At 43.5% G+C, this 19186-nt stretch overlaps 2 protein-coding genes across 3 annotated transcripts in view; one reads left to right on the forward strand and one right to left on the reverse strand.

Annotated features, from left to right (window-relative positions):
• On the forward strand, positions 1-8256 carry LOC121926132 (protein tyrosine phosphatase receptor type C associated protein). The gene is made up of 3 exons (XM_042458816.1): positions 1-6; positions 227-284; positions 7622-8256. The coding sequence occupies exons 1-3, from the start codon at positions 1-3 to the stop codon at positions 8254-8256; spliced, it is 699 nt and encodes a 232-aa protein (XP_042314750.1).
• RPS6KB2 (ribosomal protein S6 kinase B2) overlaps positions 6488-19186 on the reverse strand; it is a 21942-nt gene continuing 9243 nt past the window's right edge. For both annotated transcript variants that reach the window (XM_042465584.1, XM_042465591.1), the window contains exons 5-15: positions 18266-18413; positions 18086-18143; positions 16197-16297; positions 15985-16075; positions 15769-15859; positions 14965-15072; positions 13314-13376; positions 11826-11903; positions 10865-10972; positions 9911-10023; positions 6488-9488 (exon numbers count right to left, since the gene is read on the reverse strand). In XM_042465584.1, the coding sequence (XP_042321518.1) occupies positions 9323-9488; positions 9911-10023; positions 10865-10972; positions 11826-11903; positions 13314-13376; positions 14965-15072; positions 15769-15859; positions 15985-16075; positions 16197-16297; positions 18086-18143; positions 18266-18413 (1125 nt within the window). In that variant the 3' untranslated portion in view covers positions 6488-9322. The remainder of the gene's footprint in view (positions 9489-9910; positions 10024-10864; positions 10973-11825; positions 11904-13313; positions 13377-14964; positions 15073-15768; positions 15860-15984; positions 16076-16196; positions 16298-18085; positions 18144-18265; positions 18414-19186) is intronic.

Below are 19186 nucleotides of genomic sequence, written 5' to 3' on the forward strand. Positions count from 1 at the left end.
ATGATGGTAAGTGGTTCGGTCCAAAAGGATTGGAAGAATTTGAAAATAGAAGGGATTTGTAGAGGAGTTAGAGAGAGAAATTTATTTGTTGCAGAAAGGGCAGGTAATGGTGACTGAGATATACAGTATAGAGGAATAAGAGAAAAAAGGTTATCCTACAAGTAGCTGCCACAATGAGCCAACAATGGGCTAAGCTTTTTGAGTCCTCTTTCCTGTCTCTGCCTAGCTCTTGTTTCATGTCCTCTGGCTTCAAGTAGAAGGTGCCAAGTCTCCACTCTCCTTGGGTAAGTAGGGAAAGGTTAAGAAGGGCTCTGGTTCAGAAGGACAGATAAGAACCATATGCATGGGCCAATTAATGCTCCTAAGGTCTTAAGATGCTGGCATCACTATCCCTAGTCAATTGGTGATACTGTCACTTGTATCTTAGTTAACTCGGCTCCTTATCCTACTGTACCATGAGAAGAATACATGCAGAGGACTTTACGCTACAGTCCCGATGTGTCGGAGAGATTTATTTTTTTTGCTCCCAGGTGGGTGGGTGGGAATTCTGTTTTGCTTCTGGCCCATTCTTAAGAATTAAGGCAACATGAAAAATGAACAATGTACTGTAACTAGAAAAGTCTTGAGGTGCTGCATTCTTCTAATTGCTGTATTTGAAACAATGGAAGCAGTGAGCTCTTAAACACAGACTGCATCCTGTTTCCCTGTGATAAAATTAGATACTGCAGCTTTGGAACTGCGTTATAATAGAGAAAAAACAACAACCCAACAATACCTGTTCAGTCCTTATTCATCCCATATTTCAGTGGAAAATTTCTACTGTCCTTTTTGCCAGCTCATTTCTGTTTGTCTTACAACCTTTAGTTTTTCAATTGACTTTTCAGAGTACTTTTTAAAAAGGCCCACACAGGTAATTAGATCCCATCTTTCCCAGGAAAGAGGGATGGAAGTGAGAGAAAAGGATGGAAGAAACAGTAAAAAGGCAGTCAGGCTGGCTCCTTCCTCTATTCCTATCCATCATGGGCATCAGATGCACCCACCTATAATAAATAAATAAATAAAGCTAGCTTTTATTTATATCCTGCTTATTTGTAAGAAACAATCAAAGCGGCTTCAGACGATGTTTGCATGAAAGAGAAATAATGCAAAAATAACCTGAACGCAAAGTGGTCAAAATTAAAACAATGCAGATGTACAGAGATAAGAATAATACAAATATATACAACCCCGCCTTAAAAAGGAATTAAACCGTTCCAAGATTAAAATTCAAACATTAAAATCAACACACTTATATTAAAATCACACGATATAGCGCAGAAGCAGTGGGCAAACTCATCATGGCTGGGGTTGTACAAATACAGAGTATTCCAAGTATGGAGAATCTGTATGTAGCTGGGGGCTATTCTGGGAAGGCCTGCCGGAAGAGATCTGTCTTGACTGCTTTTTAAAAGCTATCTAAGGCACGTTACAGACCGCCCCTTTGGGGCGGCCTGTAGATGCTCCTCTCCCTGCCAGTTCGGGGCCTCAGCTGCCAGAACGGCAGCCTCTGGGGCCCCAATCCGCCGCTTTCCAGGCCACGGGGAAGCAGCAAAAGGCTGCTTCCTCGCAGCCTGGAAAGGGGTGTCCTTGGGGCTTCACACCCGGTGGCAGCGGGGAAGAGGAGAAAGGGGCCAGCGACGCAAATCGCAGCAGGAGCTCCGTTTTGGAGCTCCTTCGTGTGCTGTGAAAAGGGCGCTCTAGGCGCTCTCGTGCGACACAAAGACATCACGTCCGCGCTGCCCCGTTTGGAGGTGGTGCGTTTGTGACGTAATGGCAGCCCCCATGTGGAACGGGCGCCACCATTTTGGACACGCCGAGCGTGTATTAGGGTTGGGGGCGTCCGGAAAGGACACCCCTTTCTAACCCTAGTACCTGCTCCTCGCGTACTAGGATGCCCGTCTGTAACGGGCCTAAATTAGATATTTGGTGGATCTCATCCGGCAGGCCATTCCATAGGGTGGGAGCAACAGCGGAGAAGGTCCTCTGAGAGGTCACCTTCAGTTTAGTCCTTACAGGTTGCAATAAATTCATCCCAGAGGATCTGAGTGCACGGGGCGGATTATATGGAAGCGGGTGATTCCTTAAATAGGTAGGTTGAGACTAAGCCATGTAGGGCTTTAAAGATGATAACCAACACCTTTTACCATGGCCGGAAACTAATAGGTAGCCAGTGGAGTGGCTTCAATATTGGTGTAATATGGTCACACTTAGTTGTTCCTGTAATCAACCTGGCTGCCATATTCTGTACCAGTTGAAGTTTCCAGACTAGGCACAAGGGTAGCCCCATGTAGAACACATTACAAAAATCAAGTCTTGAGGTTACCAATGCATGTACTACAGTTTTGAGGTCATCCAATTCCAGGAAAGGGTGCAGGTGGCGTATCAGCCGAAGCTGATAACAGGCGCGCATGGCCATCACATTCACTTGATTTCTCATGTGAAGTGAGGGATTCAAGAAGCACCCCCAGACTGCAAACACAGTTCTTCAAGGGGAGTGTGAATCCCTCTAGGACTGGAGGTTGAAACCCAATACCTGGTTTGGGAGCCCCTACCATAAGTATCTCTGTTTTGTCTGGATTCAACTTGAGCTTGTTTTCCCTTATCCAGTCCATTACTGCCTCAAGGCACTGATTGAGGGGAGAGATACCATCTGATGACCGAGATATGGAGAAATATATTTGGGTGTCATCAGCATATTGATAACACCCTGCCCCGTGTCTCTGAAGCCTCTAACAACTTATGCTAAGTATGGTGGGCCTTGGACATCTGCTGGGGTTTGCTTCCAGGACCCTGCATGGATACCAAAGTCAAGTCACATTCAGTACCATGGGGTAGTTAAATGGTGTCCCTTCTATAAAATGGCAAAATCAAGGTTTGCTCTTTGGAATTTATATATTTTTTCTAATATTTTCAGGATGTGGATGGCTGAATCCATGGATATGAAGGGCTGACTGTAAATGTGGCCCTTGTCAGAAAAAGGCAATGTTGTTTACTCCTGTCTTAGACCAAACTGTGTTGATCTTCAAGACAGTGTGCCTGTCCTTAAGCAAAAGGCCCTGTTGTTGCTTGGCTCTTTCATGACGTAAAGTAGGCAGATTGAAAACTCGAGGGGGCTGCTATACCTTTTATGGTTGTGTAGAAGGGAGAATTTTGGCAGGTATTGTTTGTTACATGGTTGTGTGACGAGGAGCACCTGCTGAACTTCTCTCTTCTACTCAAATGTAAAATGTACAGGAGGACTCTCCCGTTTTATCTTGGCAATCCTAAGAGGTATGGAAGACTTGGCAAGGTAGCCAGCTACACCTTGTTAAGGAATATGGCCTACATCCAGTTGCCAATCTTCACTGGTGTAAACACATTGAATCATTTACTGAATATGTTAGCGTTTATGTACCTCCCATTGATTCAGTGGGTTTACTCTAAATAGGACTAAAAATGTATTTTAGGTCCACGGGGGCTATGTGTTTCCCTTTCATCAAGTCCTTAGTTTATAAAGCTGGTCCTTATTACAAATACCTTTAGGCAGACCTTAGTGATTTGAAATAAGAATTATTATTTCAGTATTATTATTACTTTGAGTGTTGGACTTTGACTCTGGAGACCAGGGTTTGAATCCCCACTCGACCATGGAAACCCACTGGGTGACCTTGGCAAGTCACTTTCTCTCAGCCTCAGAGATGGCAACCCCTCTGAAGAAACTTGCCAAGAAAACCCCTTGATAGGGTTGCCTTAGGGTCACCATAAATTGGAAACAATTGAAGGCACACAATAACAACAGAGCACCACTCCTGTCCCACCTTTGCTGATAATTCTTGGTAATGGCAGTCTGATGAAGGTAATACCATTGCCCACTACAGTCAGCCCTCCGTATCATGGATTCTTTATCCCAGATTCAACTACCCATGCGCTTGAGAACGTTTTAAAAATGTATAAATTCCAAAAAGCAAACTATGATTTTGCTGTTTTATATAAGGGCCACCATTTTACTATGCCATTGCTTTTAATGGGACTCAAGCATCCATGGATTTTTGTATGGGAATACTGGAACCAAATCTCAGTGGATATCAAGGGCCCACTGTAATACACACACACACACACACACACACACACACCACACAATCATGTCTTGTTAACATTTCCTGTTGGACAATAGCTGTAGGATGGAAGGATGGAATCATGCATATCTAGATTACTGCACTACACTCTTATGGCACAGCTATTCCACTTTTACTGCTCTGGCTGCCTCCTGTTGCATTCTGGGATTTGCAGTTTAAGGAGGGGCATTTACAATTCTCAGCCAGAGAGCTCTTAGGTCTCACTGAACTACGAACCTCAGAATGCAGCAGGAGGAAGCCAGAGCATTACAGTGGATTAGCAGCACTGTAAGAGTGTGGTGCAGTAATGGGGTATTTTATACAAGTGTGAAGGTATTTGTAACAATTCGGCCTGAATTTTAATATAGTAGGCTGTCACCTGAGTTATATATGTAGCAGAGCCCATTTCTGTACACATCTTTCTTCACACATCCTCTTTTTTAAAAATACATCACTGCTTACTTTTGTAAGGAGGTAAGTCTTGCCACTAGATGCCATCCTCCTTAACAAAAGTAAGAAATGTACCTTGCCCGAGAAGGTGTCAAAAGCTTTCATCCTTAATTACTTGTGGGAACTGATAATGTCCATGCATAAAACCTGATCAGAGTCCTAAAGGCAAAGTAAAATAGATCATGTAGCATTTATGTCTGCCTATTTGAACCAGTCAAACCAGCTTGTTCATGTGGCTGTGTCCTAAAGCACAGAGAGCAGCTGACCCCCAAGCTGCTAAGTGCACAGTGGATTCCTAAGACTAATAAGTTGTAAAAGCGAAGGAAAAAAGTCACCTTTGGCAGAAAAAGCTATTGCAAGACAAGGAGGAGCAGGGGAGATAACTAATGTAACCTTCAAGTCCGTAGCCTCCATAGTGCAGCAAATGTGCCAGACTGGACATCCTTAGATGTACTTTGAGGGGAGAAGAGACATTGGAGTTTGTCATGTGGTACGAATCCCATGCAGACACTAAATTTAAACTGAAAACAACCTGCATTTGAGGGTTGTTTTTCAGACGATGTTTGCATGAAAGAGAACGCAAAAATAACCCGAACGCAAAGTGGTCAAAACCAGCTCCTTTTTACTTTCACTAAATTCCGAAAGTACAAAGGAGGTTTCTGTTCAGATTATTTCCGTGTTATTTCTCTTTCACACCAATGCATCTGACAAACAACACCCTGATTTTAAAATCCCGTTTCTGCACGGGATTTTACCAATTTGCCCTCCGTGTGATAAACTCCTAGGTCTTGTACAATTAACTGCCTTCACAGAGTTTCTAGCCTGCTAACAAGGTGTGGAACTGGGCAACAAAAAATCCAGCTACTCACTGGGCCTTTGGGCCTTACAAAAAAGTAATCCCTCATTTGCTAATGTGGGGAACCTAACACACCACAGCAATTTTTTCTTCATAGTTTTCTGCTGTGGAAAAACACAGTAAACGAGTAAGCTTTGAGGTCCTTCACCAGCTCAAAAGTCAATGCTTTCTTCAGAATGAGTGAAAAAATAGTATCTTGCCAAGGCAAGAGGAAGTAATTATGTGTCACAGTGTATGGCAACTAAGGGTTAGCTACAGAACAATTTGTACAGCTTCCAGATAGATTTTGAGCACCTTTATGCAAGCTTTTTTACTAATATTCCTAGCTACCTTCCAATGCAGAATTTTGCTTTCACTGCTGCTACTCAATACAGTACAGTAGTCACTGCATAAGGAAGATACATGGAAAAGACAGTATCAAAGGATAAACCCAAAGGGGATCCATGTCCACTGTCTTTCTTTAATGCTAGGGTAAGCAGTAGCCAATGTCTCCATGTCATGATTGAGCAGCACTGAATGATGCCATGATGGTCTCTGCACCTCGATTTCAGTAGAACAGTATAGTACCATTCTTCTTCCTGTACTAGTATATAATTCCACATCTGGGGCACTTTCACACTACACCATTGTAGGACTTTGACAGCACTCCAGCAACCATGGCAACATCCTATGGAATCCTGAGATTGGCAGTATGTTGAGGAGCATTATAAAGGTCATTCCCTCAACTTCAAATGCCAGGATCCCATAGGATGTTGCCATGGTAGTTAAAATGGTACCATGGCCGTATAACTGTGTAATATGAAAAGGCCCCTCTGCCTGGGAGAAGCAGTGAGATTATCCAAGCAATATTTCCCTGTACATCCAGCTGAAGCAGCATGGAAAGAGACAGTCCCTGCACAAACAGTTCTTTCTCGTTGCTTGATGTATCAGAAAAAGAAAAAGGGGGAAAAAAAGCATTCCCAAAAGGGCTCCCTGTCTGTTGAAACAAAATTTGGTATTCACAGAGAGGACAGAAAACCTAGACTGTGACTTTCCACACAGAATGCAGTTTCCTGAGAATATTGGTTTTTATTCTTTAAAAGATCATACGTTTTTGCATCCCTTTACATCCATAATGGGGAGAAAGCAGACAGATCATGCTTGCTGTGTTCTCAGGAACCAGTGCAGTAGTAAAGAACACCTTTCGTGGCCAGAGGTGAGACTTTAAGGCTCTATTGAGCACCATGTTCCTCCCCAGAACTAACAAAACAGATACAAAAATCACATAAAAATAAGAATTAAGCACATACTTTTTGTCTCCATAATTTATCATCATAGAATTAACTTTTCTTGGCACACAATTTGTTTTTTTTTAAAGTGCAAACTACATGTGGAACATTGTCCATTATGGGATACAACCAGAAAGCAGAAGTTTGTGTCAGGAGACACTGTCCTCTTTAGTTATCACAATTCACAGACATGATGGTTTGTAGTGATGCTGCAAAGCTCAGATCTGTTGCAGCACTCAATAAAATCTTGGAAACAGCAAAACAAACATTTCTTTCATTGCTATTTTGTACAAATCTGTACAAGTGCAGCCCTGCCTAATCTCAGTGGCTAGGTGGTGAACAGGTAAAAACCAGATTTACAGAAGGCTGGCCAAGGAAAACTGACTTTTGGTAAGCACATTTGTCACTTTCACAAATTCACAGTAATTGACCACTGTAAAGATCTGAAAGACTTGTATCACCTTGCCCAGCCCTTTGAAAATTTAGGGCAAGAGACATGATTTGCATCTTTCTGGGTCCTATTATATTCTATCCCATTCCCACAACTGTATAAATATGCTTTATACCTGAGGCTTTTATATCACTCTACTGCATCTGAAGTGGGTTTAAATCCACAAAAGCTCATGCTAAAATAAAAACCAGTAAGTCCAAAGGTGCTGCCACATTCCATTTCATACCCTGCCTTTCCTCCTTTTTTTATGTTGCAAGACTAAACAGGGCTGTTTCTTTGAAGACTGCTTCTAAGCAATCCCAAAGCCTTGCTATTCTGTCTTTTTGCCATTTGTTAGCAGAGAGCAATTAACACTAGGTAATACTGGTCCACAGAGCCGAAATTCACGATCCACACACTCACACAGCTAAGATAGCAACTGTTCCAAAAGTAAAAAAGGTGAGCAAACAGCCCTGATTTGCAGGACAGCAATTCATCCTGGTTCCTGTCTTTCTGCAGAGGCTCACCCATGCTGTCTTGGTTGTGTTCCTGCTAATTCCTGGGGAGGTCCTCAGCGTGGCTTCACAGAGAGGTGGCGTTGGCAACAAGAGGGATGATGCCGTCGTGGGTCTTCTGGTCTTCACGCTCTTGCTCCTTCTCATCCTGCTGTTTCTAGCATGGCGGCACCTGAGCCTCAAGTCTGAGGGAAGGTATCACCCCCAGCACCTGATGAGGAGGCTAGTCCTCCGCTGGCAGAACTTTTGGGGGCAGATACACAGTGAAGAGCTGTCTCACGGCTACCAGGATGAGGAGCAGAGTGATGAGGAACTTGGGGAGTGCCAGAGTGATGATGCGGAGGAGGAGCAGCAGACAGAGCTGCTCTTCCAGCAGGCAGAAAATGAAGGCGAGGAAGAAAGGCAGGAGATGTTTAACAAGAGTACCACACCTGAGCCACTTGAAAAGAGAGTAGAGCTGGAGCCCTCAGAGGAGGAGGAAGAAGACATGGCCTCCAAGGCCGCAGAGGGTAGAGCAGAAACCCTGCTTAGCGATCTGCATTCCTTCTCAGGAACAGCAACTTGGGAGGACAGTGGCAAGCAGGCACATGTCACAGCTCTCTAGAGAGAGCCAGAAGGAGGACAAAACTGGACTCTCCCACACAGAAGACTATGGAATCAACTTGTGCTCAACTGACAGGGCTGCTCTTCCCGCTTGGCCAGCTTCCTTCCCACTTCTTGTCTGTAGCACTGCACTTGTTTACCATGTTGTAAAAGAAATGGCAGCCTGTTTCCTTGTTGTTGCTTTTGCTCCATTACAGTAAAGCAGAGGGGTAAGGACTGTATTTCAACAGCTTCCTCCATTGATGAGATGGTGGGTGTATTCAGCACATGACCAGATGCAGCAGCTCTCTCACTGGAATTGTGCTACTTTGTTTTTGCATGTTCCATGCACTTCACAGTTGAAGATGTGCAACATGCTGCCCATCCTCTGGGCATGAGCCCAACCATGATCCTCTCTGTAACAAGTTAGGATTAATTCAGGCTGAGGCTGTGAAGAGAGAAGGCCAAACAGGTAGGGGCCTAGGTTGCAGGATCTTGCAACCAGGAGATGTAACAGAAGGAACAAGTCCTTTTTGGCACTTGGGTGGATGCTGGAAAAATTAAGACAAGCAAAAACACGCTGCTGCCCATCAAGAGAGGGTCTAACCATAAGGAACCATTTTGATTCTTTTTAGCCAAAGTTGCTCTCATTGCTGGACAAGTTATTAAGCCCTGAACTGGCACAAATACAATAGCAGTGAGGGAAATGAGACTTTATGCCCTTGCTGTGACTACCAGAGCTAAGACCTCTCTAGCCCAAGTCACATTCTTGGAAGGACAGCAGTCTACTGCTATCCTCCTTTATGTAGCTCCCTCTATTCCCATCATGATTTCCCATATACTGAATTGGAAGCCCCTGGTATAGGGATCATCATCACATGGGTAAGTACCAAAGCCACACAGACCGTTGCAGCTAGGATGGAGGGTGACCCCTAGTAGTGTGGGATGGGTGGGAGAAAATGTGCTCTCCATCACAACATACACCTTGCTGTGACACAGGAGTATAGCCCATCCTATGCAAGGAGAAAGTTCCACTCTGCCAGGCAGGCAGGCAGCCTGTCTGTCCAATGATCTGTTTGTTATGCCAGCTACCGTGCCCGCCCTCGACTTTTCTTCTTCTTGCTGCCAGAAGGTGTTTTGATGGGTAGTGGGGCGGTGACTTCTGGCACAGGCACAAGAGGGGGTGTCGACAGCTCCATCAGTTCTACTGCTGTGCTTGGCTTGAAGGCCTCAAATGGTGAGAACTTTAATGGACTACCAAAAAGAAAAAAAGTGAACTGGAGTTAAGACAATGATTCACTTAGATGCATATGCACTTCCCCATCCTGCCCCTCTTTGATAGCCCAGAAAGAACAGCCAATTGCTTGGAGATGGGTTTCCAGATGCAGCACTTCTTTTGATAAGCAAAGATATAACTGCTGCCCCCAAATGGTTGCTGACGAAAGCTGAAATGTTTACAACTGATTTGAAATTGTATCTGAAATTGTATAGACAATTTTTTAATAACTGTACTGTGTAATTGTTATACAGTATTGTCAATTTTTGTATTGGTCAATGACCGAATAAAATTTTACTACTACTATAACTGCTGCTGCTTTCACCCTGCCAGGTACCAATCCCTCAATAAACATGGCTCAATGAACGTATCTCCTGACTCTCCTTCACATGGGCATTACCTGACAGGTGTGCGAGGGCTGCTATTGAGGCGCCGTGGTGATCGCAGCTTGGGCTGAAAGGAGAAACCTTCCTTGATGCTTTCCAACACTGATGGGGCTACATAGGTAAATCCCTGAAGGAGAAAGACCAGGTCAACATTGCTACGTCCTCGGCCATGACTGCTTTAAATCTTTAATTCTTGTCTTGCCTTAGTTAGAGGCAGCCCTTTACACTACAGCCTTTTACATGAGAGTAGGGAAGCACTATCGAGATCCATCATATGGAGCAGGTCACCAGCAATGCAACTATGCCTGCAAGATAATCATGTTTTTTAAAAAAGGCTTTCCATCCCTCCCAATCCTAACTGAAGGGGGTGGGTCTTTGAGATTGTACCAGTGGAGGCAATGGCTTGATCTTTCCTTTTTGTGTGCTATGGCTGTAAAAAGATGGCCTTAAGTTTGAAAAGAGCCTCCAATTGGGTCTAAATGTCTTTCCAAGCTTAATTTTCAAATGTATTTCAAATCTGCAGGAGCTCACATCATATGGACAGGATTGTAGATTTCTGTCCTTCTCTCCTCCAGTTGGAGAGGGGCAGAGGGACCTGTCCATGCACCTCTTCAACCTGTCCCTCACTCCCTCAGCCCAGCCAGTAATGACTGCAGCAATCAGCTCCACTGTTTGAAAACCAAGGTTTCAATACCGTTTTATCAACCTCTGGAAAAGAACATACACTCACATAACCTCAGATTAAGCATATGTCATCAACAGCCTTCCTGGCAGAATGCATTTCTATGATCCCACCCATTTTTGCCATGGTATTGTCCATTGCTGGCAAACAGTCACTGGAAAGTCTGCTATCAAAACATTCAGTCCTTCAACTTAAATAGCTTCCCCATCTCTGCTTTACGGGTCTCTGCTGCCGCCACCTCACACCACTTTTCCTTGTCAGGGTAGCTCCTGTGAGCACTTCTTACCAAGAAGGCCTGATTGGCACTCTCACTGAGGGATCCGTCGTCAGGACTATCCACAGGGGTCTGCCGGGTGAAGCGGGTGTCAAACTGACTGACATCATCATCTGATTGCTGTGGATGGAGAGGAGAAAAAGGAAATCAGTATAAAGTGAGAAAGTGGACCTGCATTTTTTTCAAGGCAGAGGAGGGAACCATTGTTGTGTCCTATAGGCTGAACAGGCAAATGGAGCAGACACATCAGGGATGTAGAGATACCTCCACGATTCCAGTTTGCAGCACTCCCTTGAGTAATACCTTCAAGATCATTCCATGTAGACTCTTACCTTTTCACCATCTCATTATGGGTGATCTGGAAATTGTAGCACAATTTAATAACTACTGGTAATGGCCATGCATGGTGAAACAAGTTACACCATTATCAACCAAAGTTAAACAACTGGGTAGAAACTGGAGGACAAAATTCACAAAGCCCAATTGAAATTATCTTATGAAAAGATTATCATACAGGAAGGCAATGAGAAATAAGGGGCAGCAGACAGCATGAAACATGGTAAGCAAAATAAAGAAGGGGGTGAAAAATCTGTTGCTTGAAAATGCTTTAATAGCCATAGCTATTTACAAACCTCTATTAATTTTTCCACTCTTCACTTCCTCCACTTTTTGGTACTTTTTGTAGGAAATTAGCACAACACCTAAATAAGTACAACTTGAAGCAGCAGGGGAGGGAAAGAAGCAGAAAACAAAGCCTTAAAACAGAGCAGGTAGAATTACTTAATGTCTTTTGGGTAACATGGAGGTGGAGCAAAATGCAATTCTGTTTCAACTCAGCTTTCTTTCATAATTTTCCAAGTTGAGAACAAGATTAAAAGAATCAGAAAGTCCTATATGGTCAACAGCTGGGATGGAATACACAATACTGTAAAGACAGGTTGAAAAGGGAGAAGAGTAAGGGTGGTGACAGTACCAGGGATGGACGGAAGGGTGGGTCAATTCTCCTGGCCAGCAAGTCATCCCAGTTAATTTGTCGGAAGAATGGATGTCTCTGAAAAGGAAAAGAGATAAATCAGAGCTATCCAGAACAAACCATAGGCCTGTTACAGACAGCCAAAATAAAGCTGCTTCAAGTCACAGTGGAGGTATGGTGTTTCAATGATGCATGCATCCTAAGAGTCCAGAAGTCGCCACCAAAGCCACTACTCCAGCCCTAAGGACTGGAGGTGGCTTTGGTTGCGATTCGGGACTCTTAGGACGCATGCATCATTGAAACACTATACCTCCACTGTGACTCGAAGCAGCTTTATTTTGGCCTGTCTGTAACAGGCCATAGTTCATGAGGTGCATAGCTCTCTTTACCTAACTTCATTTATCCTTAAAGTTCTGTAAGATGGTGGACACACCTATATATTTCCATGTGGAGAAACAATACTCAGAAATTTGGAAAAGTAAAATTCAGCTTTGCTCCTCTATAGCTTCTTTGTTGCTTGGCAAGTGGAGCAGCCAAACAAATATGAAAGGCTGCAGCACTAATGGAATCTACCATTATTACACAGGTACCGGAGCACCAAGAGGAAGGTTGTCTTATTCCAAAGACAATTTTATTAGCAGTTTTTTGGCCAAAGACAAATTAACCTTTTTCTAGTACAGAATCAAGGCCTACCTACACATTTCAGACAATGGCCTGGAACAGATGGGCCCAAAGAAGCAGCTTCCAGCCACTTTGGAGGTGTGGCGTTAAAATGACACATGCCTCCAAAGTGTCTTAAAGCTGTTCCAATGCCGCACTCTGGTCCTTTAGACTGGAGCAAAAAGGAGCTGGGGCCATTGGCCATGGCTTACTTTGGAAGCAGGCCATGTGGTCCCAACCTCATTCTGCCCAGAGTGGACTAGGGCCGCTCCTTCCCTCCAGACTTGGGTCTGCTCCACCCCACCAATACTGACTGTATCACTTCAAGCACAGTGATACTGGATTAGATGTTTCCCTAATGTACAAAACTCTTGCTGGTGGAAAAGTACTACAACATGGAGAAGAACATTTCATAGAGTTTCATTGTGTGCTTGTTCTGAGTGTGTAGCTTTCTCCTGAGTGACCTCAGATTACTGATTCCTCAGATTACAGCTTAGATGGAAGACTCAAGCAGACGAGTATCATATACTGGTATAGAAATATGCTGCTGTGAAATGATCATGAACGACTGCTGAAAGGTCTAGACACATACCATTAAAAAAGTCACCTAGTGTTGTTTGCATAAAACCAGCTCTACAGCCATGAAAACTAGAAACATGCTTTTCCAAAAAGTGAACTGAAATTCAGAATTCTAAATGTTGTTCAGTTACTGTAGCAGCAGGAAACACATTCACCAGGACATGGTTGGACTTTTATTCTACTTCATTTGAACAGTACTCCTCAAGAGCAAATCTTGTTGTCCCTCCTCAACTCTCATTTCCACTTTACCTGAACATCTTCAGCATCACCTGGTCCACCCCCAATTCTCTGACTGGGATTCCTTTTGAGGAACTGGGAAAAGGAAAGAACATAGTGAGGAAATGTTGCCTTGGGGGAGCCTAAAAAACAGAATCAGACTCTTCAGGTAGCTGAGACTCAGAACCAAACTACATCTGACCACATCATCATAAAATTGATTATAATCTGTCCAGGGTTATCCAATGTACGACTATCCTGGACCGCTCAGTAACCCTTTATATATATATAGGCACCCACAAATCCATGAGCAACATGCAATGACCACTTTCCGCTCTAATGGTGGAGACAAGCTCCCATCACAGGCCAAGCTGAATGAAGGAGGTGAGGGTAAGTGTACCCACATGTGGTGTGGTGCCAGTGTGTACAGTAAATGACAAATATCATACAGGTACTGTAGTCTGGTGGATAATAACACTCTTAGTATATTTACACTGGTAGTGTGGGCTTCTCTTTTACAGAGTTGCATCACTACCCTTTGACAGCACCAGGATACCCTTCACCCTATGATCAATCTGTAGCTGAAGGGACCCTGAAGCATTTGGGCACCATCTAATGGGAGAAAGGAACATCATCCAAGAGGTCCTTCTCAGTCCTCCACCATACCTTGGTTCAGGAGAATGAAGCCTACTTCTTTTTTTTCCTAGCTATGCAACCAGAGCTGTATGGTGCCTGGATCCCTCCTGACCACTGTTTGGCTGAGGAGGTGGACCTTGGTGCCATCAGACTGAGGGTGGACAGTGGGGCAGTGACAGCTGATGTGCAAGAAGATACTGGAAGCCTCTTTCAGCAATGCTTCACATTGTACTCCAGCATAAAACACCCACAGTAAAGTAGCCACTTTTTCCTAAAGCTAAGAGATGCTCGAGAGGGAGGAGGTATGATAGATGGGAAGGGAAGAGGCGGCTGCAACAGAAATCATAGAAACAAGTGGATAGAGGAAGGAGAAAGAAAAACAACAGGATCCTTTCACCACTTCCAGGCTCAATAGGAAGAGGAATATCTGCTATACAGTGTTGTGCAACCTACAAGCTTGGGCTAAACTGGAAAGAAAGGGCAATTCATGTGCCAAAGGATACTGGAAAAGAGAAGATGAAGGTTGTAGCTTAGGATCATGTGTACTCTGGAGAGCCCTTCTAAGATTCAAAACAGGGCATGGTGAGAGGTTACTGACCTTGTACCGAGCTTAGAAACTCTTGCCTCTAGTTTGGTGTGACCTCAGGGCTTGGAACAGTTATTTGGTTGGACTGCAACTCCTAGAATCCCACCACCCAGCATGGCCAATCACCATGTGAACCAAGGAATCATGGGAGATGGAACCCCCAAAAAGCAACTTATCAACTCTCTGCTTTATAAACAGACATCTTATCCCTCTGATATGAGGTCCCAAATGCCATACATTTTGTCATAAAAAGAGACCATCTAGAAACATTTGAGCAAGACAGGTTACACAGAATGTCTGTTAACTGAGTGTTTACCAAGACTTTACCTGAGGCTGTACAAAAACTGCCCACCTGTGGCTTTATAGAAAAAGTAAGGTGCACTGGGGCAAGGGTTATGAATAAAATTAAAAAAGCAAAATCCACATTTTCCTGGCACAAGCAAGCAACAGACAGTATCATACCTTCTTAAGCAGATCACGAGCATCTGGAGTCAAGTAGGGTGGAAACACCAGCTTCCCCTTCAGGATTTTGTCCATCGTTTTCTTGCGGTTTTCAGCCGTAAATGGAGGCTGCAAGACCAGGACACAGAGGTTCAAGATAGACTCAGAGAAAAGAAGATTTTGCTTGGAAACTTCCACAACTGGAGATGGTCTTGTGTGTGTGTGTGGGGGGGGGGGCAGTGTGAGGGACCCTCCAGTGTAAGGGAAATGGTGTAGAAGTAACTAGGTGGCAAAACTGACACTGGAACGTAAGTATAGCCCCCAGGGAGTATGTGTGAAGCCAATGGGTTTTGCTGGGGCCAGGGACAGACACAATAAGGCCCAAGCTTGGAAAAGTTAATGTTTTGGACTATGCAGTAGAGTTCCTGTAATCAGGCCAGTCTGACTGGAGGATTCTGGAAACTGTATTCCAAAAAGATGACTTTTCCAAGATCCGATTAACCCATATGATCAAGGAAGTAACAGCCCCAAAACTGCTTTTAGAGAAACGTATCAAACTTTTTTGACAGATCAAGCAGCAAGATGTTACTTTTGTTCAGAAACTGTACAGGCTCTTGATTAGGATGCTAAGACCACACTAATTCTACTTCCTTACAACAACAGTAGGATGACCCACATACAAAACTCTTTCCAACAGCTGCCTCACTGATCCAATGAGATCTGGTGGTCTACAGTCCCTCATTTATGCCCAGCACTGTGCAGCTTCATTCCTGCCATCCTGTTGCTTCCCTCCCTGCCTTCAAACACAACATGAGTGAAACTTGCCGAGCCAGTGAGCATGTCATACATCAAAGTACCAAGGCTCCACCAGTCCACAGCCCGGTTGTGACCACTTCGCATCAATATCTCTGGGGCCCTAGATTTAAGGGAGGCAGATAGAAGAAGGGGTAACTATCAATTCACAGATATTCTTCACCAAACACCAAGAAAAACAGAACTAGTGGGGATTTCCCAAGATATTTGGGAGCCCATGACATGTACATGTACTCTATGGTGCCACAAAAGGTGTGGGTGACAGCTCCATCATGAATAGACTCCTTGCAGAGACCAAAGTCCGTCAGCTTAATATGCCCTGTAAAACAAAAAACAAGAAAGATGAGATCCTGTTGCTGCCTTGGCTTGTTACACAAGGGAGAAAGGACCACACACAACTGAATTTCTCCCATTACCCTTTGCAAATTGGGCTTTCATACCTTGACTGTTTAACATTATGTTCTCCGGCTTGAGATCTCGGTAGATGATGCCATTAGAGTGGAGGTGGCCAAGTGCCAGAATGATCTCACCCAGATAGAAACTGGAAGAATGGGGATGAGAGGGGAAAGTATTTGGTCAACAGAGTGGACATAAGTAACCTACGTAGTGCAGAACGTACTTGCAATCCTGTATTTTGAAGAGCTGATATTTCAGGACCCCAGTAACATGCAATGCAGGCTAAATGGAAGAAAAGGGGCCTCCATCAAAAAGGGCCTAGGAATATACAGCAATCTGAAGAAACCCATCTATGGAAATGAAGGCCCCAGTTCAGGAGAGGAACCAGAACAATGAAATCTCTTAACTTTAGATATAGGTGTGACTGCCTGTTTGGTGCAGGTACAGTAATTCAGTTACTTCCTGCTTTGGAAAGAGGAAAGCCTGTGACGATTACAGAAATTCAAACCAGTAAGGACAAAGCCAGCCATATATGCTTTTCAGGGCTTGACAGTGTTCCTTAACACCCCAGCCACTGCCCATGGTGGTTGGGAGATTCTTGGAACTGACATCCAAAAAAGGGGTAACCTTTCTCACTTCTCATGCTTCAACCAGAGTTCCTTTGAATCCCTTCTGAATTTAATCTAATTGTGCCTCGAAGACACAGATAAACATTTTTAGCCATCTGAACGTCACACTAGTATATCCGGTATCACCTAATGCCTTCCCACTTTCAGCACCAATCGTATTTCTGGGTACTCTACAGTAGAATCATCAGGATGAGAACAACTATATGCATTTGTGAGATTTGGCACCCTTCCCTATCAGGCCCAAGGGAGGAGTGGCAACACGCCCCTGTACACAAATACAATGACCCACTTTCATCAGTCAACAACAGTGGCAGAGCTGCCTTATTAGGGAATGCTTGCTCTTCTTCCCTCCCCTGCTTGGTTACTGCTTATGACCTTCTCTTGCATCAGTACCAGTTTGCTACGCTCACAGTGTAAAACATGGTTTGGGGTGCAAAAATCAGCCCCCAAAATAAACATTTTAAAACTTTTTTTAGGGGACTAGGGATTTTGGGGGGCTTCAAGGTCTATATTTTGCAACCAATGGCCTGCACTTTGCCCACAGCTGCATTACAATTTCCTCATAGCAGCATTTCTATCCTATAGCACAGTTAATATTCAATGGCCTATAATCATCTAAATAAGGCCAAATGTAGTCGGTGATAGCACAAAACCATTGTCCTGTTCAGATTTGGTCCTCCCATTGGGCTACAAGACACTGAACATCATGAACAAAAATGTAGCAAAGTTCCTTTTTTTTCTTAACAATTCCCAGTATACTCCAGGCAGTATGGCCACTTTTTAAAGCTCTGAGATGAATCCATAAAGAAGCAACTCACACAATTTGCTTAAGAAGGTTCTTTAGGAAGAAATTCAAGCACACATGAAATCACATAGCATGCAACTCGTTATGGATGTTCAGTCAGTAACAGTGCCTAAATGAGCCAACATAATATATTTAACAATATGCTCTACAGGATAATATAAGGATTGGGTGGGCTAGAAATAAATTATTATTATTATTATTACTACTACTGTGGATTGTGCTTATGATTTTCAAACAGTTTTGAGAACTGTTTATATCAGCAAAGCTATGAATTCAAACTCTACAAAGAGATGGTACAATTGGCATTTAAGGATCTACTTACAAGGAGGTGGACAAGGTATTCATGTCTAACATATGGAGACACTGTTAATATTTTTCTGCTGCTTTTATTACTATCTTTCCCAGCTCTGGCCAGTGCAAGAAACTAGAGAGAATGCCTACAGCTAGGTTCAGTTCTCCTGGCTATCCCAATTCAGGCTATGCCAGCATTTTCACTGACCAAGCTGTATCCTCCAAGAAGATGCCTTCTCGCTCCAGCTGCATGAAAAGTTCCCCGCCTAGGAAACACAAAAGAAAGAGAAACCATCAGCTTGCTTTGAAAGCAGTGTGTCATCCTACCCTCAAAAATCTACAAGGAATGAAAAAAGCCCAAAATTCCAGCTGTATGTTGAAACCATACCACTGAGGCATTCCAGGATGAGGTAGAGCTTGCCACCAGTCTGGAAGGCATAGATGAGGTCCACAATGAATGGATGTTTGATGGCCTCCAGGATGTTTCTCTCAGCCTTTGTGTGGGCTGTGTCCTTGGCATTACAGGCAATCTTGGCCTACAGGAGACACCAGAAGAAATTAAGGTCAACAAAGTCTCATTAAATGATCTATTCACAGCCAGGGCTTTCAAAGACTATGGCAGTCGACTAGAAACCCTGGCTGGTTCTACCATGATGTTAAGGCTTTGAGGATATCCACAGTGATTAATTTGCCATATGAGGATCAGCTGTATGGAGAAGCTTCTCACCAGAAGATTGGCCTTCATATCAACAGTTAACCATAGCAAGTGTGAACAAAAGAATAACGTGATGTTCCACTAATCTGCATCAGTGAGGACTACCCTGTACCAATGAAATCAGAGATATTCAGTTTTGTACGCACAATACTGGAAAGAAGCAAATATACCATTAGTAGAAGAATGGATAATTAAAATGTACGAAGCTAGAAATATGGATGTACTGGCAACTTTACTACAAGGGAAATCCAAAGAAAAATCAGAAAAAGAATGGAATTGTTTAAAGATATATGAAGAAAAGGTAAAAATAATAAGTTGATAAATTTATTTGTATAGGAATGATTAGAATATAACCACGTGAACAGGATAAATATAAGTTAAATAATAGGAATGGCAGTTGATCTACAAAATGCTGGATTATCCAACTGTATAGGAAGAAAAAAATACAGTGGTACCCCGGGTTACGAAAATAATTCGTTCCGCCGCCGCGTTCGTAACCCGAAATCCTTCGTAAGCCGAAAAAGCCATAGGCGCTAATGGGGAAAAGCCGCGATTTCGTGCGAAATAGCGCCGAAAAGCACCAAAATTTTTTTC

This window comes from Sceloporus undulatus, chromosome 1 (genome assembly GCF_019175285.1).
Source record: "Sceloporus undulatus isolate JIND9_A2432 ecotype Alabama chromosome 1, SceUnd_v1.1, whole genome shotgun sequence".
Taxonomy (NCBI): Eukaryota; Metazoa; Chordata; class Lepidosauria; order Squamata; family Phrynosomatidae; genus Sceloporus; species Sceloporus undulatus.